The sequence below is a fragment of the Lissotriton helveticus genome, chromosome 3_2, assembly GCF_964261635.1.
Source record: "Lissotriton helveticus chromosome 3_2, aLisHel1.1, whole genome shotgun sequence".
Lineage (NCBI taxonomy): Eukaryota > Metazoa > Chordata > Amphibia > Caudata > Salamandridae > Lissotriton > Lissotriton helveticus.
The window spans coordinates 126,416,547-126,434,068 of NC_136062.1; the positions used below are offsets into that span (position 1 = coordinate 126,416,547).

General features: G+C 43.2%; 1 protein-coding gene across 1 annotated transcript in view; it reads left to right on the top strand.

Annotated features, from left to right (window-relative positions):
* The window catches only part of POLR2M (RNA polymerase II subunit M), a 97,215-nt gene extending 80,512 nt beyond the window's left edge, over window positions 1–16,703 (top strand). The window contains exons 3-4 of the mRNA XM_078684914.1: window positions 13,541–13,760; window positions 15,630–16,703. Of these exons, the coding sequence (XP_078541040.1) occupies window positions 13,541–13,760; window positions 15,630–15,770 (361 nt within the window). The 3' untranslated portion in view covers window positions 15,771–16,703. The remainder of the gene's footprint in view (window positions 1–13,540; window positions 13,761–15,629) is intronic.
* Window positions 16,704–17,522: the final 819 nt, after the last annotated feature.

Below are 17,522 nucleotides of genomic sequence, written 5' to 3' on the forward strand. Positions count from 1 at the left end.
CCTAATCCCCTTTCGAATAGTTTAGTCTCTACTGGAGTTAACTGGTGGGTTGATAAGTTAATGACAGCTGCCTTTTTAGTTCTATTTAGTCCCACTGTTTTTGGCTCCTGGTTCGAGGACGTTGAGGGTTTTGGGCTTGTGGGTATTGGGTCTGAGGGTTGTAGCTGTTTCGACCTCTCCCTCTCCCCCGTTGTTGGCTGTATGTTTGATTGCGTTTCTCTAAAAAATATAGCCCTTCTTTTGGTTTAGCGGGTTGCTCTTTATTTGAATCCCCATTTTGTTGTTTCTCATTGACTACTTCTCCCTCTGAGTCTGTGCTGCTGTAGGAGGAATCAAAAAACCTAACCCTTCTCTTGGGTTGATTTCTGGGTTGGTTTTGCCACTGTCTCCGGGGTTGGAAGTGTTCCTTTGGGCGTTCATAAAAGTCTTTCTGGCGATAGGGGTATACGATCTCAGGGTTATAGTTCTCTATATCTTTTTTCAATTTGTTACTTTTCTTTTTAATTAAGTACTCATTGTATCCTTCCACATCATTTTGAATTTCTTTTAATTTAGATATAGCATCTTCCAATGCCGTACTATCCCTGAGTTGGCTCTCCAATTCCTCTATGTCTCTCTTTATGATGACCATAAATTCATTAGCCGTCTCAATAATAAGGAGGATCCAATCCCTACTACATCTATTCGCCACAAGTGTCCATTTATCTAAGAATTTTTTATCTGTTATAAAAATGCCCGGTTCATTCGTTACCTGCAGGCCTTTGGGAATGATCCCACAGTGAGCACACTGGGACATTGCTGGAGCCGGCCCTGAGAGCTGGCGGTCCCCAGGTCCATGTAGGGCTTCTGGAAGAAGGCAGTGCAGCCCCCTTTCCTTTGTTCATATTTGCTCCGGGGAGGTGGTGGTCCCCAGGACCCCCTTAATTCTTGTATTTGTGCCCCGGGGAGGTGGCACTCCCTGGGACAGCGGGGTAGACGATAGGGCCTCTCTGCATTTCTTTAAAAAAACAGTCTCCACCAGGGAGGCGGCGGTCCCTGGGGCAGGGGGTCCGCAAGGCCCCCCCCCCCCATATTATTGAAATTGGCCCCGGAGAAGTGGTGGTCCCCGAGGCAGCTCTAGTCTGTGAGGCTCCCCTGCAAAATTGGAATTAGTCCTTGGAGGGGGGCCCTGCTCGCCCCCCCTCCTATATTTAGCATATACTGCTCCTGCCAAGCCATAGCAAACTGCTCCGCTTTGACAGAGAGGAAGCTGATGTTCACCAGCTCTCTTTGTCAATGCAGTGCCGGCTCCTGCGGGAGGTGGGGAGCCGGCAGTGATCGCAGGGGCCTTGAGGCTCCCCCCACAGTCCCGTACACTTCAAAGTGGGTGCCCTGGGTGGAACAAGGGCACCCACAACAGATTCGGGGCCCCGGATCCTAAATTGGCCTGGAAGGGCGGCCCTCTTCCCTTGTTTATTTTACTTTTTTATTTTTATTTATTAACAAAGAGGCAGATCCCCAGGGGATGGGGTCCCAGGGGCAAAAACGACCCCAAATAAAAGGTCAGCTGATGGGAGGTTTCTTTTGGGTACGTGGTGGGGGACTCTGTCATTGAGGTATTTGGGTCCGGTGTTGTGTAGGTGTGGGTGAGTATCTTGAAAGTGACTCTCTTCTTTATGGGGAGCCAGTGGAGCTTCCGTAGGTGTTGACTGATGTGCTTGCGTTGAGGGATGCCGAGGACAAGTCTGGCGGCGGTGTTCTGTATTATCTGGAGTTTGCGGAGTAGGGACTTGTTTATGCCGGCGTAGAGTGCGTTTCCATAGTCCAGCCTGCACGTGAGGATTGCATTTGTGACTGTCTTCCTTGACTCGGGGCCGGGGAAAGGGGGGGAATCCATTTAAACGTCTTACGGAAGATGCAGAGGGTGTTGAAGCAGCTGTAGGCGACGGGGTTGACCTGTCTGTTCATGGAGAGAGAGGAGTCGAGTCGAATGCTGAGGTTTCCGGCATGGTCCGTGGGGGTCGGTGGGGTGCCAAGGGCGGTGGGCCACCAGGTGTCTCATGCTGAAGGGGTGGTTCAGAGGACGAGGACGTCTGTCTTCTTGGAGTTGAGCTTTAGGCAGCTGTTGCTCATCCAGGCTGCGACGTCCTGCATTCCTTTCTGAGAGGTGTTTGGAGGCCACGCCCCCTTTCTCCACCATTTTACAAAGGTGCCTCCTGGCGCACTACTTGTTGGGGGATGAAATCCTCTTGGATGCTGATCGTTCTTGGGGGCCCAAAAACCCTCTTGTTACCTCTAGTAAATCTGACACAGCAGGATTTCTGAAAGCTGCTCTGAGGCCTGCCCCTTTTCTCCACCATTCTGCAAACGCAACTACTAGTTACAAAATCATAGAAATTCACTATAAAAACCAAAGGTTACAGGGGCGTTATAGTTGGATAATGTAATTTAAAAAAACTTTAGAAGTTCACTGAAAAAAAAATAACCAAGAGTTACAGGGACGTTATAGTTAGGCTCATGTTTCACTGGTACAAAATCAGTGAAATTCAGCTGTTCTAGTTATTTCAGCTAACTATTACTTACGCCCCACCATTGCACTTTTTATGACCTCACATATTACATTATTCATGATGTGGTCAGTGACAACACTGATGACATCTCAAATGATATCACTGATGACATCTACAGAACCCCTCATAATGCCATACAACCTCTCGTACGCCCACTCACACACCTGCACAACTACTCGCATACCATTCCCTGACCCATACCAGTACTCACACTCACTCTTCCATAGAGGTACTCACACAACCATTCACTCACCCAAACAGCCACTTATACAACCAGTCACTCACCCTACAAGCCAGTCACATAGCCACACACTCTCCTATATAGCTACCCACTTATTTAACTACACAGTCACTGACACACCCACTCATTCACCCATACATCATCTCAACACAGCAACTCACCCATACAAGCACTCACATACTCACTCACACAACCACATTCATACCAATACAGACATACATACAAGCACTCACCCATACAGCCACTCACACATATACCCACCCACTCCCTCCCCATACAGTCACTACACACAAAGTTACCCGCCCATAGACACTCACGCCACTCACTCACCTTACAGCCACTGATGCACCTCTCCACTTACCAATAGAAGAACTCAGACAGCATCTCACTCACCCACACAGCTACTCACACACCCACTTATACACGCATACAGCCACTCACAAGGATACATGCAGTCACACAGTCACTCACATAATATATGTTAGAAGTAGAATCACTCAGTAGTGGTGCACCTAGTATACTAATTTAACCTTTGTAGTAGGCTAGAATATATACTCAAACTCTTAAAACCATGCTCTCTTGATGTCATCAGTTTTGGCATTTGAGAGGTCACTGACTATGTTTAGTGATGTAATATGTGAGGTCATAAGTAGTGCACTGCGACGGCGTAAGTTGTAGTTAGCTCAGGTAACTATTACTGCTGAATTTCACTGGTTTTCTACGAGATCGGAGTCTAACTATAACATCCCTGTAACATTGTTTTTTTTAGCATATATATATATATATTACCTACTGGCGGTCGCCAGTAGGTAGTTATAGTTAGGACCTGGTTTCCATAGGAAATCCGCAACATTCTATTGGGAATAACTTTGGCGCCGGTGGACGAATCTTCGCGAATTTCTCAAAGAAGATGGCCCGCTCCGCTCCTTCCCTGAAAGTTTGGGGGGGATTCGTCAAGCGGGGGCCGAGATAAAAGGGGGGTCCCAAAACGTGTTTTCCCCATGTTAATTTCCATAGGGCGGTTGGACTCACTTGTAGCCCGAACAGCTGAATGGATTCCCACCAAACTTGGCAAAATTGTAGGGACTGGTAGCCCGATGTGCCTTTGCTATGTCTCAAGATATGTGCTCCAGTGGATTTTGCGTAATTTAGGTTAAAAAATATATATATATCTATAAGCGTGCCCTGGTACGCGCACCGGGGCACATACCAGCGCGCTACGCGAGTCCGCACGCGGAAAGCTGATTGGCTCTCGGGTGTCTGTCAACAGATTGGCTCTCGGGTGTCTGTCAACATTCCAAACAGTCCAGAGCGGCCGCCATCTTGTGTCTCGGTAGGATCGAGACACAAGAGGTGGCAAAAACAAAGGTGGAAATGATCAAAAGGGGGCAGGGTAGACCCCCCCCCCCCTCCCCCCCCCCCCCCCGACCCCCTAGGTTTGATGTGGCGGCCATAAAAGGGCCCCGCGGGGCAAAAAAAGTTTTTACATTTTTTTTCGATTTTTACGGGGGGAGCGCACCGGGGAGCGTACCATGGGGAAAAAAGAATTCGTTTTTAGGTTTCGTCCTGGCGTTGCAACTGCGTAGCAGTCGCTCCGCCCAGGCGAAATCTAATGTTATCTCTATAGTGGGGACTTGAAACCGCCCCTTCTTCCATTGGCTAGCTCCATAAATGGAGGCTAGCCATTGGAAGAGATTGGCTGTCAATCACGTTTTCCCGTGAAAACGCGATTCGGGGGCGTTTCTGGGTCTTTTTTTAAGCCCCGTCCCTTGTTGCCGTGTGTCCCGGGCCGCGCTGTGATTGGCTGCAGGCCCGGGACACCCCAGTGACGTCATTTCCCGGGCCGCGCTGTGATTGGCTGTCGGCCCGGGACACCCCCGTGACGTCAGCCAATCACAGCACGGCCCGGGACCTGACTTGTTTTACTTGCGTTCGCTCTTCACTTTGCCACATTTATATATCTTTACCATTATCGTGACCTGTCTTTTACTCCCACACACCATATATTTAATCTATTCCTTCAACGTGTAGTTTGGTCTGCCATCAGTCAGACATGTGTCGAGAAAGTGCCTGGCGGGGTTGGGTGCGGGTGGAGGGGTGGAGGGAAGAGCGGCTGATCTCCCACAGTTATGCCCTGTTTTTAAAATATATCATCTGATGTTCTTTGGGTATGGAGATGATGGTGCCAGATTATAAGGTCCCACCAGCCAGCCACGCTGCTTCTGGCAAGAATCTTCAGTCCCTGCCAGCATCAAAGCAGGCTCTCTGCGGCCACGAAGGGGTCAAGTCTGTGCTCCTGCTACAATGAGCGGACAGCAGACGCCTGCCTTACTCTGTCAGCCCAAAGCCCCACAGGTGGCAAAACACCCAAAAAGTTGGCACAAAAAACGGTCTTTTTTTGCTATGGGAAAGGGAGCGTCTCGCAGGCAAAATGTCATTTTGCCCGGAGCTCCAACAATCCTTATATTAAGTGTTTGTTGTTACTCTGTGCCTCTGAGCTTTAATGTTCACAATCACGAAAGCAAATCGAAAGAGTTCATGGACTGTAATAGACTTTGGGAAATGCACACGGCGGGCCCCAGATGTTTACCTCTGTCTGGAGGCGGGTTTCAGTGAATAATGCAGGCTAAACCCTCACTCCGTGACTGACCCCGAGGTGCGCGTGAAACACGACTCATGGGGCGGAAAGGACACATTATATGAGCCAGCCAGTGACGTCAGGTTATAATGTCGTCACAGGGGCATGCTGCGGGTGTGACCTCGAGGAGGTTATAAATGTACTGCTTGACAAAAGACCAGCCCCCTTTAAAAGGACGGTAGCGCTGGGGCGGAGTCTGCCAGATGCTGAAGTGAAAGGCCATTAAAGGGACACACGCTGGGCCAGTTCCCCTGAAAGGACAGTGGGTTGGGAGGGAAGACGCCCTGTGATCGTTAAATACCTCTGACAGCCGAGGCCAGGGTCTGCAGGTCGTATGTGGACACATCGCTGCCGGTGGGGCTGGGGAAGAGTCTGTCAGGTGTCAGGCTGGTGCTTCTGTAAGATGCTATCTAACGCACGAGTGTCTCTGCCCCAGCCCCTCCAGCCTCGGAAAGGGCCTGGCCTGCCTGTAACCTCCTGGTGTCCATCCTGTTTGTGATTGGCCGCCGCAGCCCCCACCCAGCCCGCATCTGGGAGCCCTGGGGGCAGGCGGGTGTGGGTCCAGCTCTCGTCCCACCCCTCTCTGCCCCCTCCCTCTCTCTCTTCCCCTCTGCCCCCTCCCTCTCTCCCTCTCTTCCCCTGTCCTTCCCCTCCCTCCCCCCCTCCTCATCGGGCTGCCTCTGCTTCTGTCTCACATGAGCCCGTGGAGTTCACTTCCCCTGGAAGCCCCTGCGGCTCTCGCGCTCCCGATGGCCGACTCCATCCTCAACCACTCGTGGCCCTCCTTCTCCCGGCTGTGAATGAAGAGATGGTCCTTCAAGCGAGGTAAGTCCCGGGGGAGGGAGGGGCGCCGCTGGGGGGTGCCCGGGACCCCCGGGGACGGCCCCCTGGACACTGAAGGCAGGGTGTGCACTTGCACAGGCAGCTCTGCCACGGAAGAGCTCCTCCAGTGGTCCATGTCGCGATAGGGAAAGATATCACGAGAGGCGACGTTTAGTAAATGATGTCACGATAGAGCACATCTGATGATTGAGTCACAGTGCGACTTTTATGATGTGTAATATCTCAGGGTATATGATGTCACGATAGGTCTCAGCTTGATATGTCATACGGTCTAGTCTGGTGAATGATGTCACATCGGGGCTGACGTAGAAAATGATGTCAGAATTGCCCTCGTCTCTGTGAATTGTTTACCACTAGTTAATAGGGCCATAATAGTGAATGACGTCACAGCAAGAATCGTCTGGTGAATGATGTCGCGATAGAGCACGTCTGATGGTAGTGTCATAGTAAAGCTTTTATGATGAGTGATATCTTAGTTGGGCTCAGGGTGAATGACGTCACAATCAGTCTCATATAGTGAATGAATGCTGTGACAATGGCTCTTATCGGGTTATTGACACCACACGTTTCATCTAGTGGATAATATTGCAATAGGTCGCTGAGGATGAATGATGTCACGATATGTCTCTGATGTCACAACTGAGCACATCTGCTGAATGTTGTCCTAAGAGGTCTTACATGTTGAAGGATGTGAGATGAGGCCACATGTGGTGCGTGATATCACAGCCAGACCCATCGCTCAATGATGTCACAATGTCACAGTAGGACTCACCTGATGTAAAAGAGGCGCTCTGCTAATGAGTGATGTCATAACAGGACTCATATAGTGAAGGATGTCACAAAAGTCTCACATTATGAATTATGTCACAATGTGTCTCATCTGGGGAATGATGTCACAGTAGGGCTCACCTGATGTAACAGTAGCGCTCTCATAAGGAGTGATGTCATAACAGGACTCATATAGTGAAGGATGTCCCAAAAGTCTCACCTTATGAATGACGTCACATTGGCTGGCTCTGGGTGTGTGTGTGTGGTAGTAATTGCTGTCTGCTGAGCTCGTCCAGTAGGGTGCAATAGGTCTTACATTTGCGAGAGATTAAGCTATTGGCAATGTAAATGACAATGCCATTTATTTATCTGTTTTCAAAACCAACACATAAATACAAATTTTGTCATTTACAATGCCAATAGCTCTAACTTTTCCAAAGGCGAAACCGTTGCATTGTAAATGCTTGTTTAAAAATGTAGCATTTTTTTATAAATTGGAGGTAGTTCTAAAAAGAACTGTTTTTTTAATTCTTTTTGTTGTTTTTATATTTTTTTATTTTTTGAACACTTTTTACTTTTTTTGGCTTTTATGAACAGTTTTATTTTTTTTTGTATTTTTTATGGGGACAAACAAAAAACGGAATTGTAAATGGCTCAACTGGAGCAAAAAAAAACAGGAAAAAATTAAGCGTTCTTTCGGCACCGGTGGTTGTCTCCAGCACGTTTATGAGTGTGATGCTCTGCTCCCCATAAGAAATGGTAGTCCCACAAAATATACAAGTAATCTTGTAATCTCCAAACTTGCGTTGTATGTTTGGGACCATCTCTCTAGTTTCTGGACCCGATGGAGTGGGTTGTTTAGAGGTGCTCGGAGAAGATTGGGAAGGGTTTTTGGTCAGTTATCTGACCGATGCTGCAGAATAGTTATTGGGGTGCTTTCGTTGCATGTGCCGAATCATTGTGTGATTTCCAAATGAATATTTTTTTGCAGGGTTCCCCCTGGAAAGTATTGCACCACAGATGAGGCAGGTCACCTTTGCAGCATTAACTTTCTTTGCACCCCTTGGGATTTTGAAAAACTCCCATATAAAGTGCTCCCTAGGTTTATATGGGGGATTGTCTTCAGGCAGGAACTGCCTTCTCTCCTCCTCCTCCTCCTCTTCTTCTTGACCACCAATGTGATGTTGTGGTGGTCCTTGTGGTGGTGGTGGTGGTGGTGCAGATGCTCCAGCTGCTGCTGCTACTGTAGCGATTTCTCTATCAATAGAAGCAGGTCTTCCTCACTCAAACAACAAAGTGAGAATGAGGAAAAAAGGTGGGGACTTTCATCATTTGGAAAACAAAACTGTTCTGAACCAATGAAAAGTGTTATTTTCAGGTCACATGACCCGGGCTTTCATCATTTGGAAACCAAAAGTGTTCTGAACCAATGAAAAGTGTTATTTTCAGGTCACATGACCCGACGCGCTTACGCTACGCGCCCCGGGGCGCGCCCGTGGGCGCTTACGTAGCGTGGTCGTATGCGCTCGGGCGCTTCCGGAGGCGCTTACGCCATGCGTCATTAGACGCATCACGCGGCTACGCGATACGTCACTATGATGTTTTCGTTCGCGGCAATAGCGCTAACGGGACGCTCACTGGTACGCGCACCGGGGCGCGGCAAGACTGAGCTTACCGGTGAGCGCATCGGTACGCGCACCGGCAGCGCACCAAGGCAAAAAAAGGGAAAAATATATATAAAAAAATAGTATTACATAAATATACAATATAAAATTCATTACAAAAAATAAAAAATATTACATTTCATACCTATAGAGATTTGCTATTAAAAAACCTTTGAAATTCACAGAAAAAACCATAGGTTTCACACCAGTTATAGTTGGGAATTAGCATTTAAAAAACCTTTGAAATTCACTGAAAAAACCATAGGTTTCACACCTCTTATAGTTAGCTGGAAATTTTACTCGCATAAAACCAATGAAATTCTCACGTTATAGTTAGTTGGACTCACTATAACTTGCGCGTGCAATGACGTCACATATTACATCACTCATGACATGGTCAGTGACATCACTCATGACATCACTGATGACACCATCCTTGTGAAAAAGTGACAGACCTCCTTTCACTGAAATGTAACCCTTGAAACACATATTCAAAAATAAAAACTAACATTTTCAAAAAAATGGATACCCATACCAGTTACAACAACCAATTCAGTAATTCCACTATCTATATACTCATGCACTCATTCACCAACAGTTCTATATAGTCACTCATACATATACTCACTCATCATATGTAGTGATACACCTATACATCCTATTACACACCGACAGTCATCCAAAAGATACTCTCACACATACTCACACATGCAAATAAACTATTGAGCATCCATTTATTTGCATATATAGCTATACACACACTACCACTTTACTTGTAAGGAACCTTACACATACTTACTCTCTTAAATAATCACTTATAGAAACACATACTAATTTAAACAGGAACTCTTACAATCCCTCACTCTCACATATACTCACTTATATACATGAATATTCACATATACTAGATTAAAACATATGTAGTTACTGATAAAGACACTAGTGAGGCAGTCATTCACTCACTAACACACACACATATACACACTCATCCACCCATACAGTCCTGCACATATGCTGTCTTCAAAACACATACAAAGAGAGAGTCAGTCATTCATGCATCTATGTGCTAAGTAATACCCCACCAAACCATACAAACACTCATACTGATACTAAGAAAAACATCTAATAACCCATATACATACACATGTAGCTACTCTCCAACCCATGCAGCCACTTATACACAAAGTGAAACACTAATACATATATTTTAAACATTACTCTCTAATATATGTATTCACTAAGATACACTTAATAAACCAGTTAACCAATCAATAAAAAAAAAACATCCATGTAAACACTTATTTAAACATTTATTCTTCCATCAACTTTTACATATACATATATAACACATATTTATTTTTTTAAAAGACACACATTCACTGGATGGTGTCATCAGTGATGTCATGAGTGATGTCACTGACCATGTCATGAGTGATGTAATATGTGACGTCATCAGCAGTGCATTGCACGCGCAAGTTATAGTGAGTCCAACTAACTATAAAGTGGGAATTTCATTGGTTTTATGGGAGTAAAATTTCCAGCTAACTATAACTGGTGTGAAACCTATGGTTTTTTCAGTGAATATATATATAAAAATACATATACTTGGAACCTAATTTCCATAGGAAAAGTGTTTTTTTTTTACACTTGCTATATTTTTGGCGCTGTTTGACGAATCTTCACAAAATTTTCCAAAATGCTGTCAACAGGACTTGGATCTGAGAGGGCTGGACTTGTGCTCTTCTTCCCTTATCACTCCTGTTACTACCCCTGCTTGGTCACCTTTATAAGAGATCCATCGGTGCCGAGTTTGCATCCAACTGCTTCTCGCCATGGCTCGCATCTGCCAGAAATGACATGCGTGAATTCATAGTGCAGCTCGCTTTCTGCCGCCCTGGAACAATAATATCACACTCCCAGAGCCTGGAGCACTACACAACACTCTTGTTCGAAACAGAAAGAGGACTGGTGCCACAAATAGCATTTTACTGGCACCGGAAGCAGGTCAGCATTTGCTGTCCTTTTATGTGTGTTAGTAAATCCTCCTACACGGGATAGTGTTTGGCTAAAAGAAGAAACAATGCACATGAATGCTGTGTGGAAGCCAAGATAGTAAGTCATCCCCCTGCAGTTTTAAATAACTGTTTCCTATGCAAATAGTTCCTGCTATCAGTACTTGAAAATCGATTAATCTGCTTTAAGATATTTGTTAAGTGTGTTCATCCAGTCAGACTTCATGACGTCAGTTCCGCCAGTAGTTTGGTCCTCTTTGAGAGTACTCTGTGAGATTTAAAGTAATCGACGTCTAAAGTAACAGATGCCTCTTTTATTTGCTGTAATCAAACAGGTGAAAGCAGCTATAGACACCGACCGCCTGGCTGGCGGTCAGAGAGTCACTGTTACCACGACGGAGGCATGCAATGCCCATGAAATAGGGTCACAGCACATGTCGTCGCTGTGCAGAACCTCGGGGCATTACATGTACCCCCAGGGACAATTTTCATTGACCTATGATGTCCGCGATCCCTTTCCGACAAACATTTCATGGCGGCTTTCTGGTCATGAAAAGGCTGACGGGAAGGGATATCGTAATCCTGACAGCGGTAGCTGCCTTGGCACCGCTGCCATTCTGGGATACTCCTCCGCCGGCCACACTGTCAGATCTGTGACAGCTGTGGGTCTGACCGCCAGTATCCTAATACGGCAGTCGGACCAAAGGGCTGTCGGCAGTCGGACCGCTACCGACGGGCTGTTGGCGGTACGACCGTCTCAACATAATCAGGGTCTTTGATAGGACAACCACACCATAGAGTGAAATCACGTTCTTGCTTAAAAACAAGCCAAGGTGTAAAAGTTGAAGTATGTCATTTTCGTTTAGTGTAACGCAGTGTGACAGAATGTGTATGGTACAAGAATGCATGAAACCCCATTTAGTTCAGTCACGCTACTGGACTGACTAAGAAGCAGCTGTGCTGTTCTGAAACTGCTAGTACATTCACTCTTGCAAGTTTGCGTGCGGGACATTTGAACAGAATTGTCCTACATCCATGTAAAGACTTAGGCCAAGTTTTCACACTACACCACATCGGCTACTGTATTTCAGAGTGCTTGGATCCTTGCTATAGATGTAGCTTGCATGCAAGACTAGTTCTTCAACATATAATTTAGTTTCTCACAAACTTACGTAATAAGTTGCATATTTGATTTTTGTTTATTTTCTTTTCTTTATTTTTTCTAAAAAGGGAAACCACTCCTTTCTGCTTTTATCTAGGTCAGGGGTCTCCAACAGTATCTGCCTCTGAGTAGCTCACACATAATCACATGCCAGCTGGTTTGACGATATGCATGGGTCTAAAATGCTATGGCAGCGCTTTGAAACACAGTGCCACACTGTCTGTGGTGCTTAGGAAATTTATTTTGCTACTTGGTTCTTTTCATTATTTCGTTGTTTCTTTTTCTATTTTCACTGTTTCGTGTCTTCTTTTTTTCTTCACTTTCCTTTAACTCTTTTCTCCATTTTTCTATTCCTCTCCACTTTCTACTTTTTCTTTATTCTTTCATTCTCAACTTGTTTCTCATCTTCTCTTCTTTTTCTCCTTTCTTTATTCTTCTTTGTCTTTCAATTTTTAGCTGTCTTCCTTTTCTCCATGCTTCCCGTACTTCACTCCCTTGAATCTCCTTTCTGTTTCTTTGTTACTTTTTTCTTCCCCTCTTGTATTATTCAGTTCTTTTTCTCCTTTCCAGTTTTTCTTTCTTTCACTCTTTAACTCTGTTTTTTCTTTTCTGGTCTTTCTATTTTTTCCTATCTTCTATCTTTCTTCCTTTCCTATATTTGACTGTTTCTTTCTTACTTTTTCTTCCTCTCTTTCCTTCTTATTGTCTACTCAACTTGCTCTCTTTTTCTTTTTCCTTCTCTCATTTGTTTCTTACTTGCTCGAGACTGGTTCTTACCTATTTATTTATCTTTCCCCCTCTACGTTCTCTTCCTGTGTTTCTTTGTTTGCTTCTTTTTTATCTTATCCTTTACTTTTTCTTTCTCCTTAGTTTAGTTTCTTTTTTCTTCCTTTCTTTTTCATTCTTATTGTTTGTATTTGTTATTCTGCCCACTCTCCTGTCTTTTTTCTCTTATTCTCTTCTTGTTTGTTTTGATTAGCCACATCTTTATTTCTACCTTTTTCTATTTTGCTCTCGCTTCTCCTTTCTCTTTCTCAACCTCTCTTTCACCTTTCTTTCTCTTACTTTATGTACCCTTATCAAACACCCTTATTTTGGAAGGTAGCTCAGGATTGTTTCCAATGACCAGAAGTAGCTCTTACCACAAAAGGTTGGAAACTTCTGTTCTAAGTAATGCAAATCTATTTTACTCCTAGCTGGTTTATCACTTCAGTAAGGCTATCTTCTAACATCTGATTTGTAAAGACCATACGCTTATGCTCAGAATCATCTGCATTGTGTAAATATGAACCTGTCTTTTCCACCTTCAACTCTGCTTAAAGGTTGCCTTTCATGAGGCTGCAATTACTTTGCTGACCACAACGCATTCTTTTAGTGTAGTACGGTTAGGGTGAGGTAATTTAAAGGAAGTTGGAAAAACTCAAGTTTGTTCAATTTTGGCATGTCTCTGATTACATACCGATGATATACTGGGAAATCTTAGTTCACTGTTGTGAAAGCATACGTTTCTGCACTGAAGCATTGGATACCGTGTCTATCCGAAGGTATATTAGACTTGTTTTGTGATTTGTGATGCAAGTAAATATCCTTGAGCTGTCTTTATTTAAATTGTTTTTCTACTATAATTTTTTGTAAGTCATTCTTTAAACATGTTACTTTTCAGATTGCTTTCTGGATCAAATGAGTCTTCTCACAGTTCATCACCCGGCCACACACCAAGGAGAATTGAATCAAGCCTGTCTGCTGAAGCAAAACTTATGAGAGACCAACATCACAGTGACTACACTTCCGCCAGGGTTCCACCTCTTAATTATATGCCTGCGCAGATACTACCTATAGAAGAGTCAGTAATGCTTCAGATGGTCCAGAAACAGACTTATGAGGTAGAGTTGGAAATATTACCATTTCTGACAGTAAGTGAGAGAAAGGGCATTTTGCCGAATAAAGGCTCATGCTGTTTGCTCAGAAATATTCATATTACTGTTTAATGAACAGTGTAATGAAATCTATAACTATGGTATAACACACATTCATATGAATACTGGGGAGATACAGGAGTTTTCGTAGGCCACACCCTCTTCCCAAGATACATGGAAAACAATAAAGAAAAGGCCCCCACCCCTTAATTTTGAGAACTGAAAACTCATACATTGATTACCGTTTTGTTGTCCCTTTCCTACCATATTCACAAGTTTTCTTAGCATTGGAAAAAATGACTCTCACCCACAGAAGGTCTGTGGCGTCCTTCATCATTAAGTCCACTTCCAGGAGAGATGGTATCTTTGGATCGACTTCACTTCATGCAAGGGAGCTCTTGAGCTACTGGACCCCGTGAAACAAAATGGTACAGTGACCTAGTAGGATGCCCTGTTTACAATGTTTTGTTCTAGAGTCCCCTAGCTTGAACATGTACTACGAGTACAATTAAATTCTCAGAGGTAATTAAGTCCTCCAGCGTAACTACATTTGTTACAGCTGTCATCTGCCCTCCTAGTAACTGGGCCTTCACCAGGACCCAAAACAGGTTTATAATGCACATTCATTTATACACATTCACTTTACCAGTCTCAGTGTAACATTGATATTCCACTAATTGCCGTATGTGCACAACTGTTTCCTGGAGTTTCCACTTTGTTGCTGTTGTGATTAAATATCCTTATTTACTGTTGTGATTGAATATCCTTATTTACTGTATTGCAGTGTAGGATTATCTTTGGCAGGGCAGCTCTATAACCCTCCAATACTGTGTTGTATTCTGCTTCGTTATTGGAGCATGTCTTATGGTTTCAAGTGATTATGAAAGAATGTTGAGTCATCCAGCATTTCCTGAGTTTTTCCCAGATTATATAGCATATTGCTAGTGACTACATTGTAAAGTCTGCAGTTATAACAAATGCAAAAAACCCTTGAGATACAAAATCAGAATTTTCAGTTCAGCACTGTTCTACTAGTCCATAACTGTTCTACTAGACCATAACTGTTCTACAAGACCATATGTAGCAAGCATCCTAGTTTGTTTTACCTTGAAAATTCCAATACTTTACTTATGATGAGACGCTGTGTATTTCAGGACTATGTCTATGTATAAAGATTTTTAGATTTTCAACACAATTATGTAAAACAAAGCAAGGTTTTAATGTCAAAATTCTTACAGAATTAAATGCACAATTGTGGTCCATAAAGCAAGGTCTGCTTCCACCAGCAACTGCAAAAAACAAAAATGGCTTCTACTCAATATGGGAGATAAATATTTCCACATTCCTTTGTGAGTCTATTTGTGTATGTCCTTGCTGTTGTTACAAGGTAAATGTGAGAGCAGCATTTGTGCAGCACTCAGTATTCTACATCCGCCACACTATACTATACTACACAGCTCAGTTTCAAATATAGCACATTTGCATACTGAACAAGAGCCTTAACTCAAATGAGCCTGAGGTTCAAAGGCTGAGTTGGTGAGCATAAGTATGAGAGTGGATATTGGGGATTAGCGAGCGTGCTAGGCTAGACCAGAGTTCTCCAAAGTCAGTCCTGGACGGCCGAATCCATGCCACATTTTTAGGATACCTATGTTTATCTAAATGGGGATACGCTAAAAAATCTGAATAGATCCGGCCCTCCTGGACTGTCTTTGGAGGACCCTGTGCTAGAGTAACATTGCTTGCATTGTTACCCTTTGGTGAACACTTCACAAGTGCACTACTTTGTGAATTATGCATAGAATAACATGTTTTGTGATTTGTTTTTTTGTTTAGGAAATGCATGCCAAATTGGCAGCACAGAAGCTTGCTGAAAGACTGAATATAAAAATGGTTAAATTCAATCCTGATGAAGGGTCCTCCATGAAATACAGAGAAGTTCGTGATGAAGACTATTACTCTGAAGATGAAACCTGAACATGTATAAGATATTGCTAATAAACATTTGCCGTGTTTGTATATCCGATCCTATGTGATCAAAATAGATGGGTTTGATGACTTGCAGCTTTGGAATAGTCACAGACAACTGATCTTGGAAGCACAAATCCTGTGGTGTTTAGAAAATGTGTGCTGGAAATAAGCAGTTATTGATGCAGAGTACTTTTTCATGTTGAACTAATGCTGCTTTAAAATGTATTTATAAAACCATAAATGCATGGGCAGACATGCATAGACTTAACCAGAACATTTAAAGGAAGAAACACTAAACCTATACCACATTGAAGAAATCATGGATTACCTGAAGGTAGATCATTTGTTCTTATGAGGCTTTGACTCGTTGAATTTGGTGTTCGCACCACTGTCAGTGGTCCAAAATCTTAACGAAGTGTAATAAAATTCCAAGCTTTGCGGAGCACTAGACGGCTATCCATCAGTCTGTTTGTAAAGGGTATTTTGTATTTTTTTTCCCGATGTAAATAGTTTAATAATTTTGTTTGCAAAACAGATTGTGTAAGTGCTCTTTACAAACCGTTATACCCCAGTCAGTATTAACTTCCTTTTCATTAGAATACAAAAATGACAATAGCAGAATTTTATTGATCATGTATGCCCATTTTAACATTGCTGCATATGTCATTGTTCTAGAATTTAATTAGGGTACGCAGCGATTCCATTCCACAGGAATTTAATAATATCAGAATCAATATCCTTAACATTCAGAAATGACCTGAGCTATATTCAAGAGTACTGTTGGGACTTATCTTTTAAGCACTTTCCTCAACCATGCCTAGGAGCTTTAAATGAATTATGTTTATAAAGATGCTACTTTATACTTGTATAAATTTGAACTTGTTTCTCTTAAAGACCATTCTTCTTCCATATTTTAATAAAGACAACTTTATATTTTCATTCTATTTATTATTTGAAGAATTTACAATACATAGCTATGTAAAATGTTTGATCTGCTGTGCAAACGAAAATCATATACATAAATGTAGACTTGGGATGCAAATGCAGTAAAAATCATATTGTGGAGATGAGAAAAAAAATGCATAGCATTCGTATGAAGGTCTGTGATACAAAGTAATTATTCATGCATCCATTTACATTTTCTGTGCATCTTTAACACACTGCACATCTGATAGATTTGTGGTTCTCTACATTCCAAATAAGTGGGTTACTGTGACTTATAAGTGATTCAGCGAGGTTCTTAACTCAAGACAAACATTCACTCCATGGAAAAATCAATGGCTGCTCACAGTAGAGTCCTGAAAACAACTGTGTGTAGTTTGATTGCAGACCATGGGCTATACTGTATCATCAAATGACTGTCATAATAATTATGGTGCAAATTCTTTAAAAAAAAGTGTTAACCTAAATGAACAGAAATAATTTTACTCTAGTCTTAGTTTTTGCAATTTTACTATATTCACAAAAAGTTCACCCACTGCCAGTTATAGGTTATGGAATCTTTGAAGAGCAGTCTCTTATTTCCACGTCTCATAAACTATGGATGTGACAATGTTCACCTGTGCCATCCAGGAAACACCCCTAATCCACACTTTGTTGATGCTCATTCTGATGTGTGTAACTGCCACTAAATGGTTTGTGAGTTCTACAAATTTCCAGCTTTTCAGTGTTCTGAAAAACTTTGTGGTAACTCCTCATCCCAGTGCTTTTCCATCCGCCATGTACATATTGAAGAGTAAATGTGTGCCCGGTAGTCTG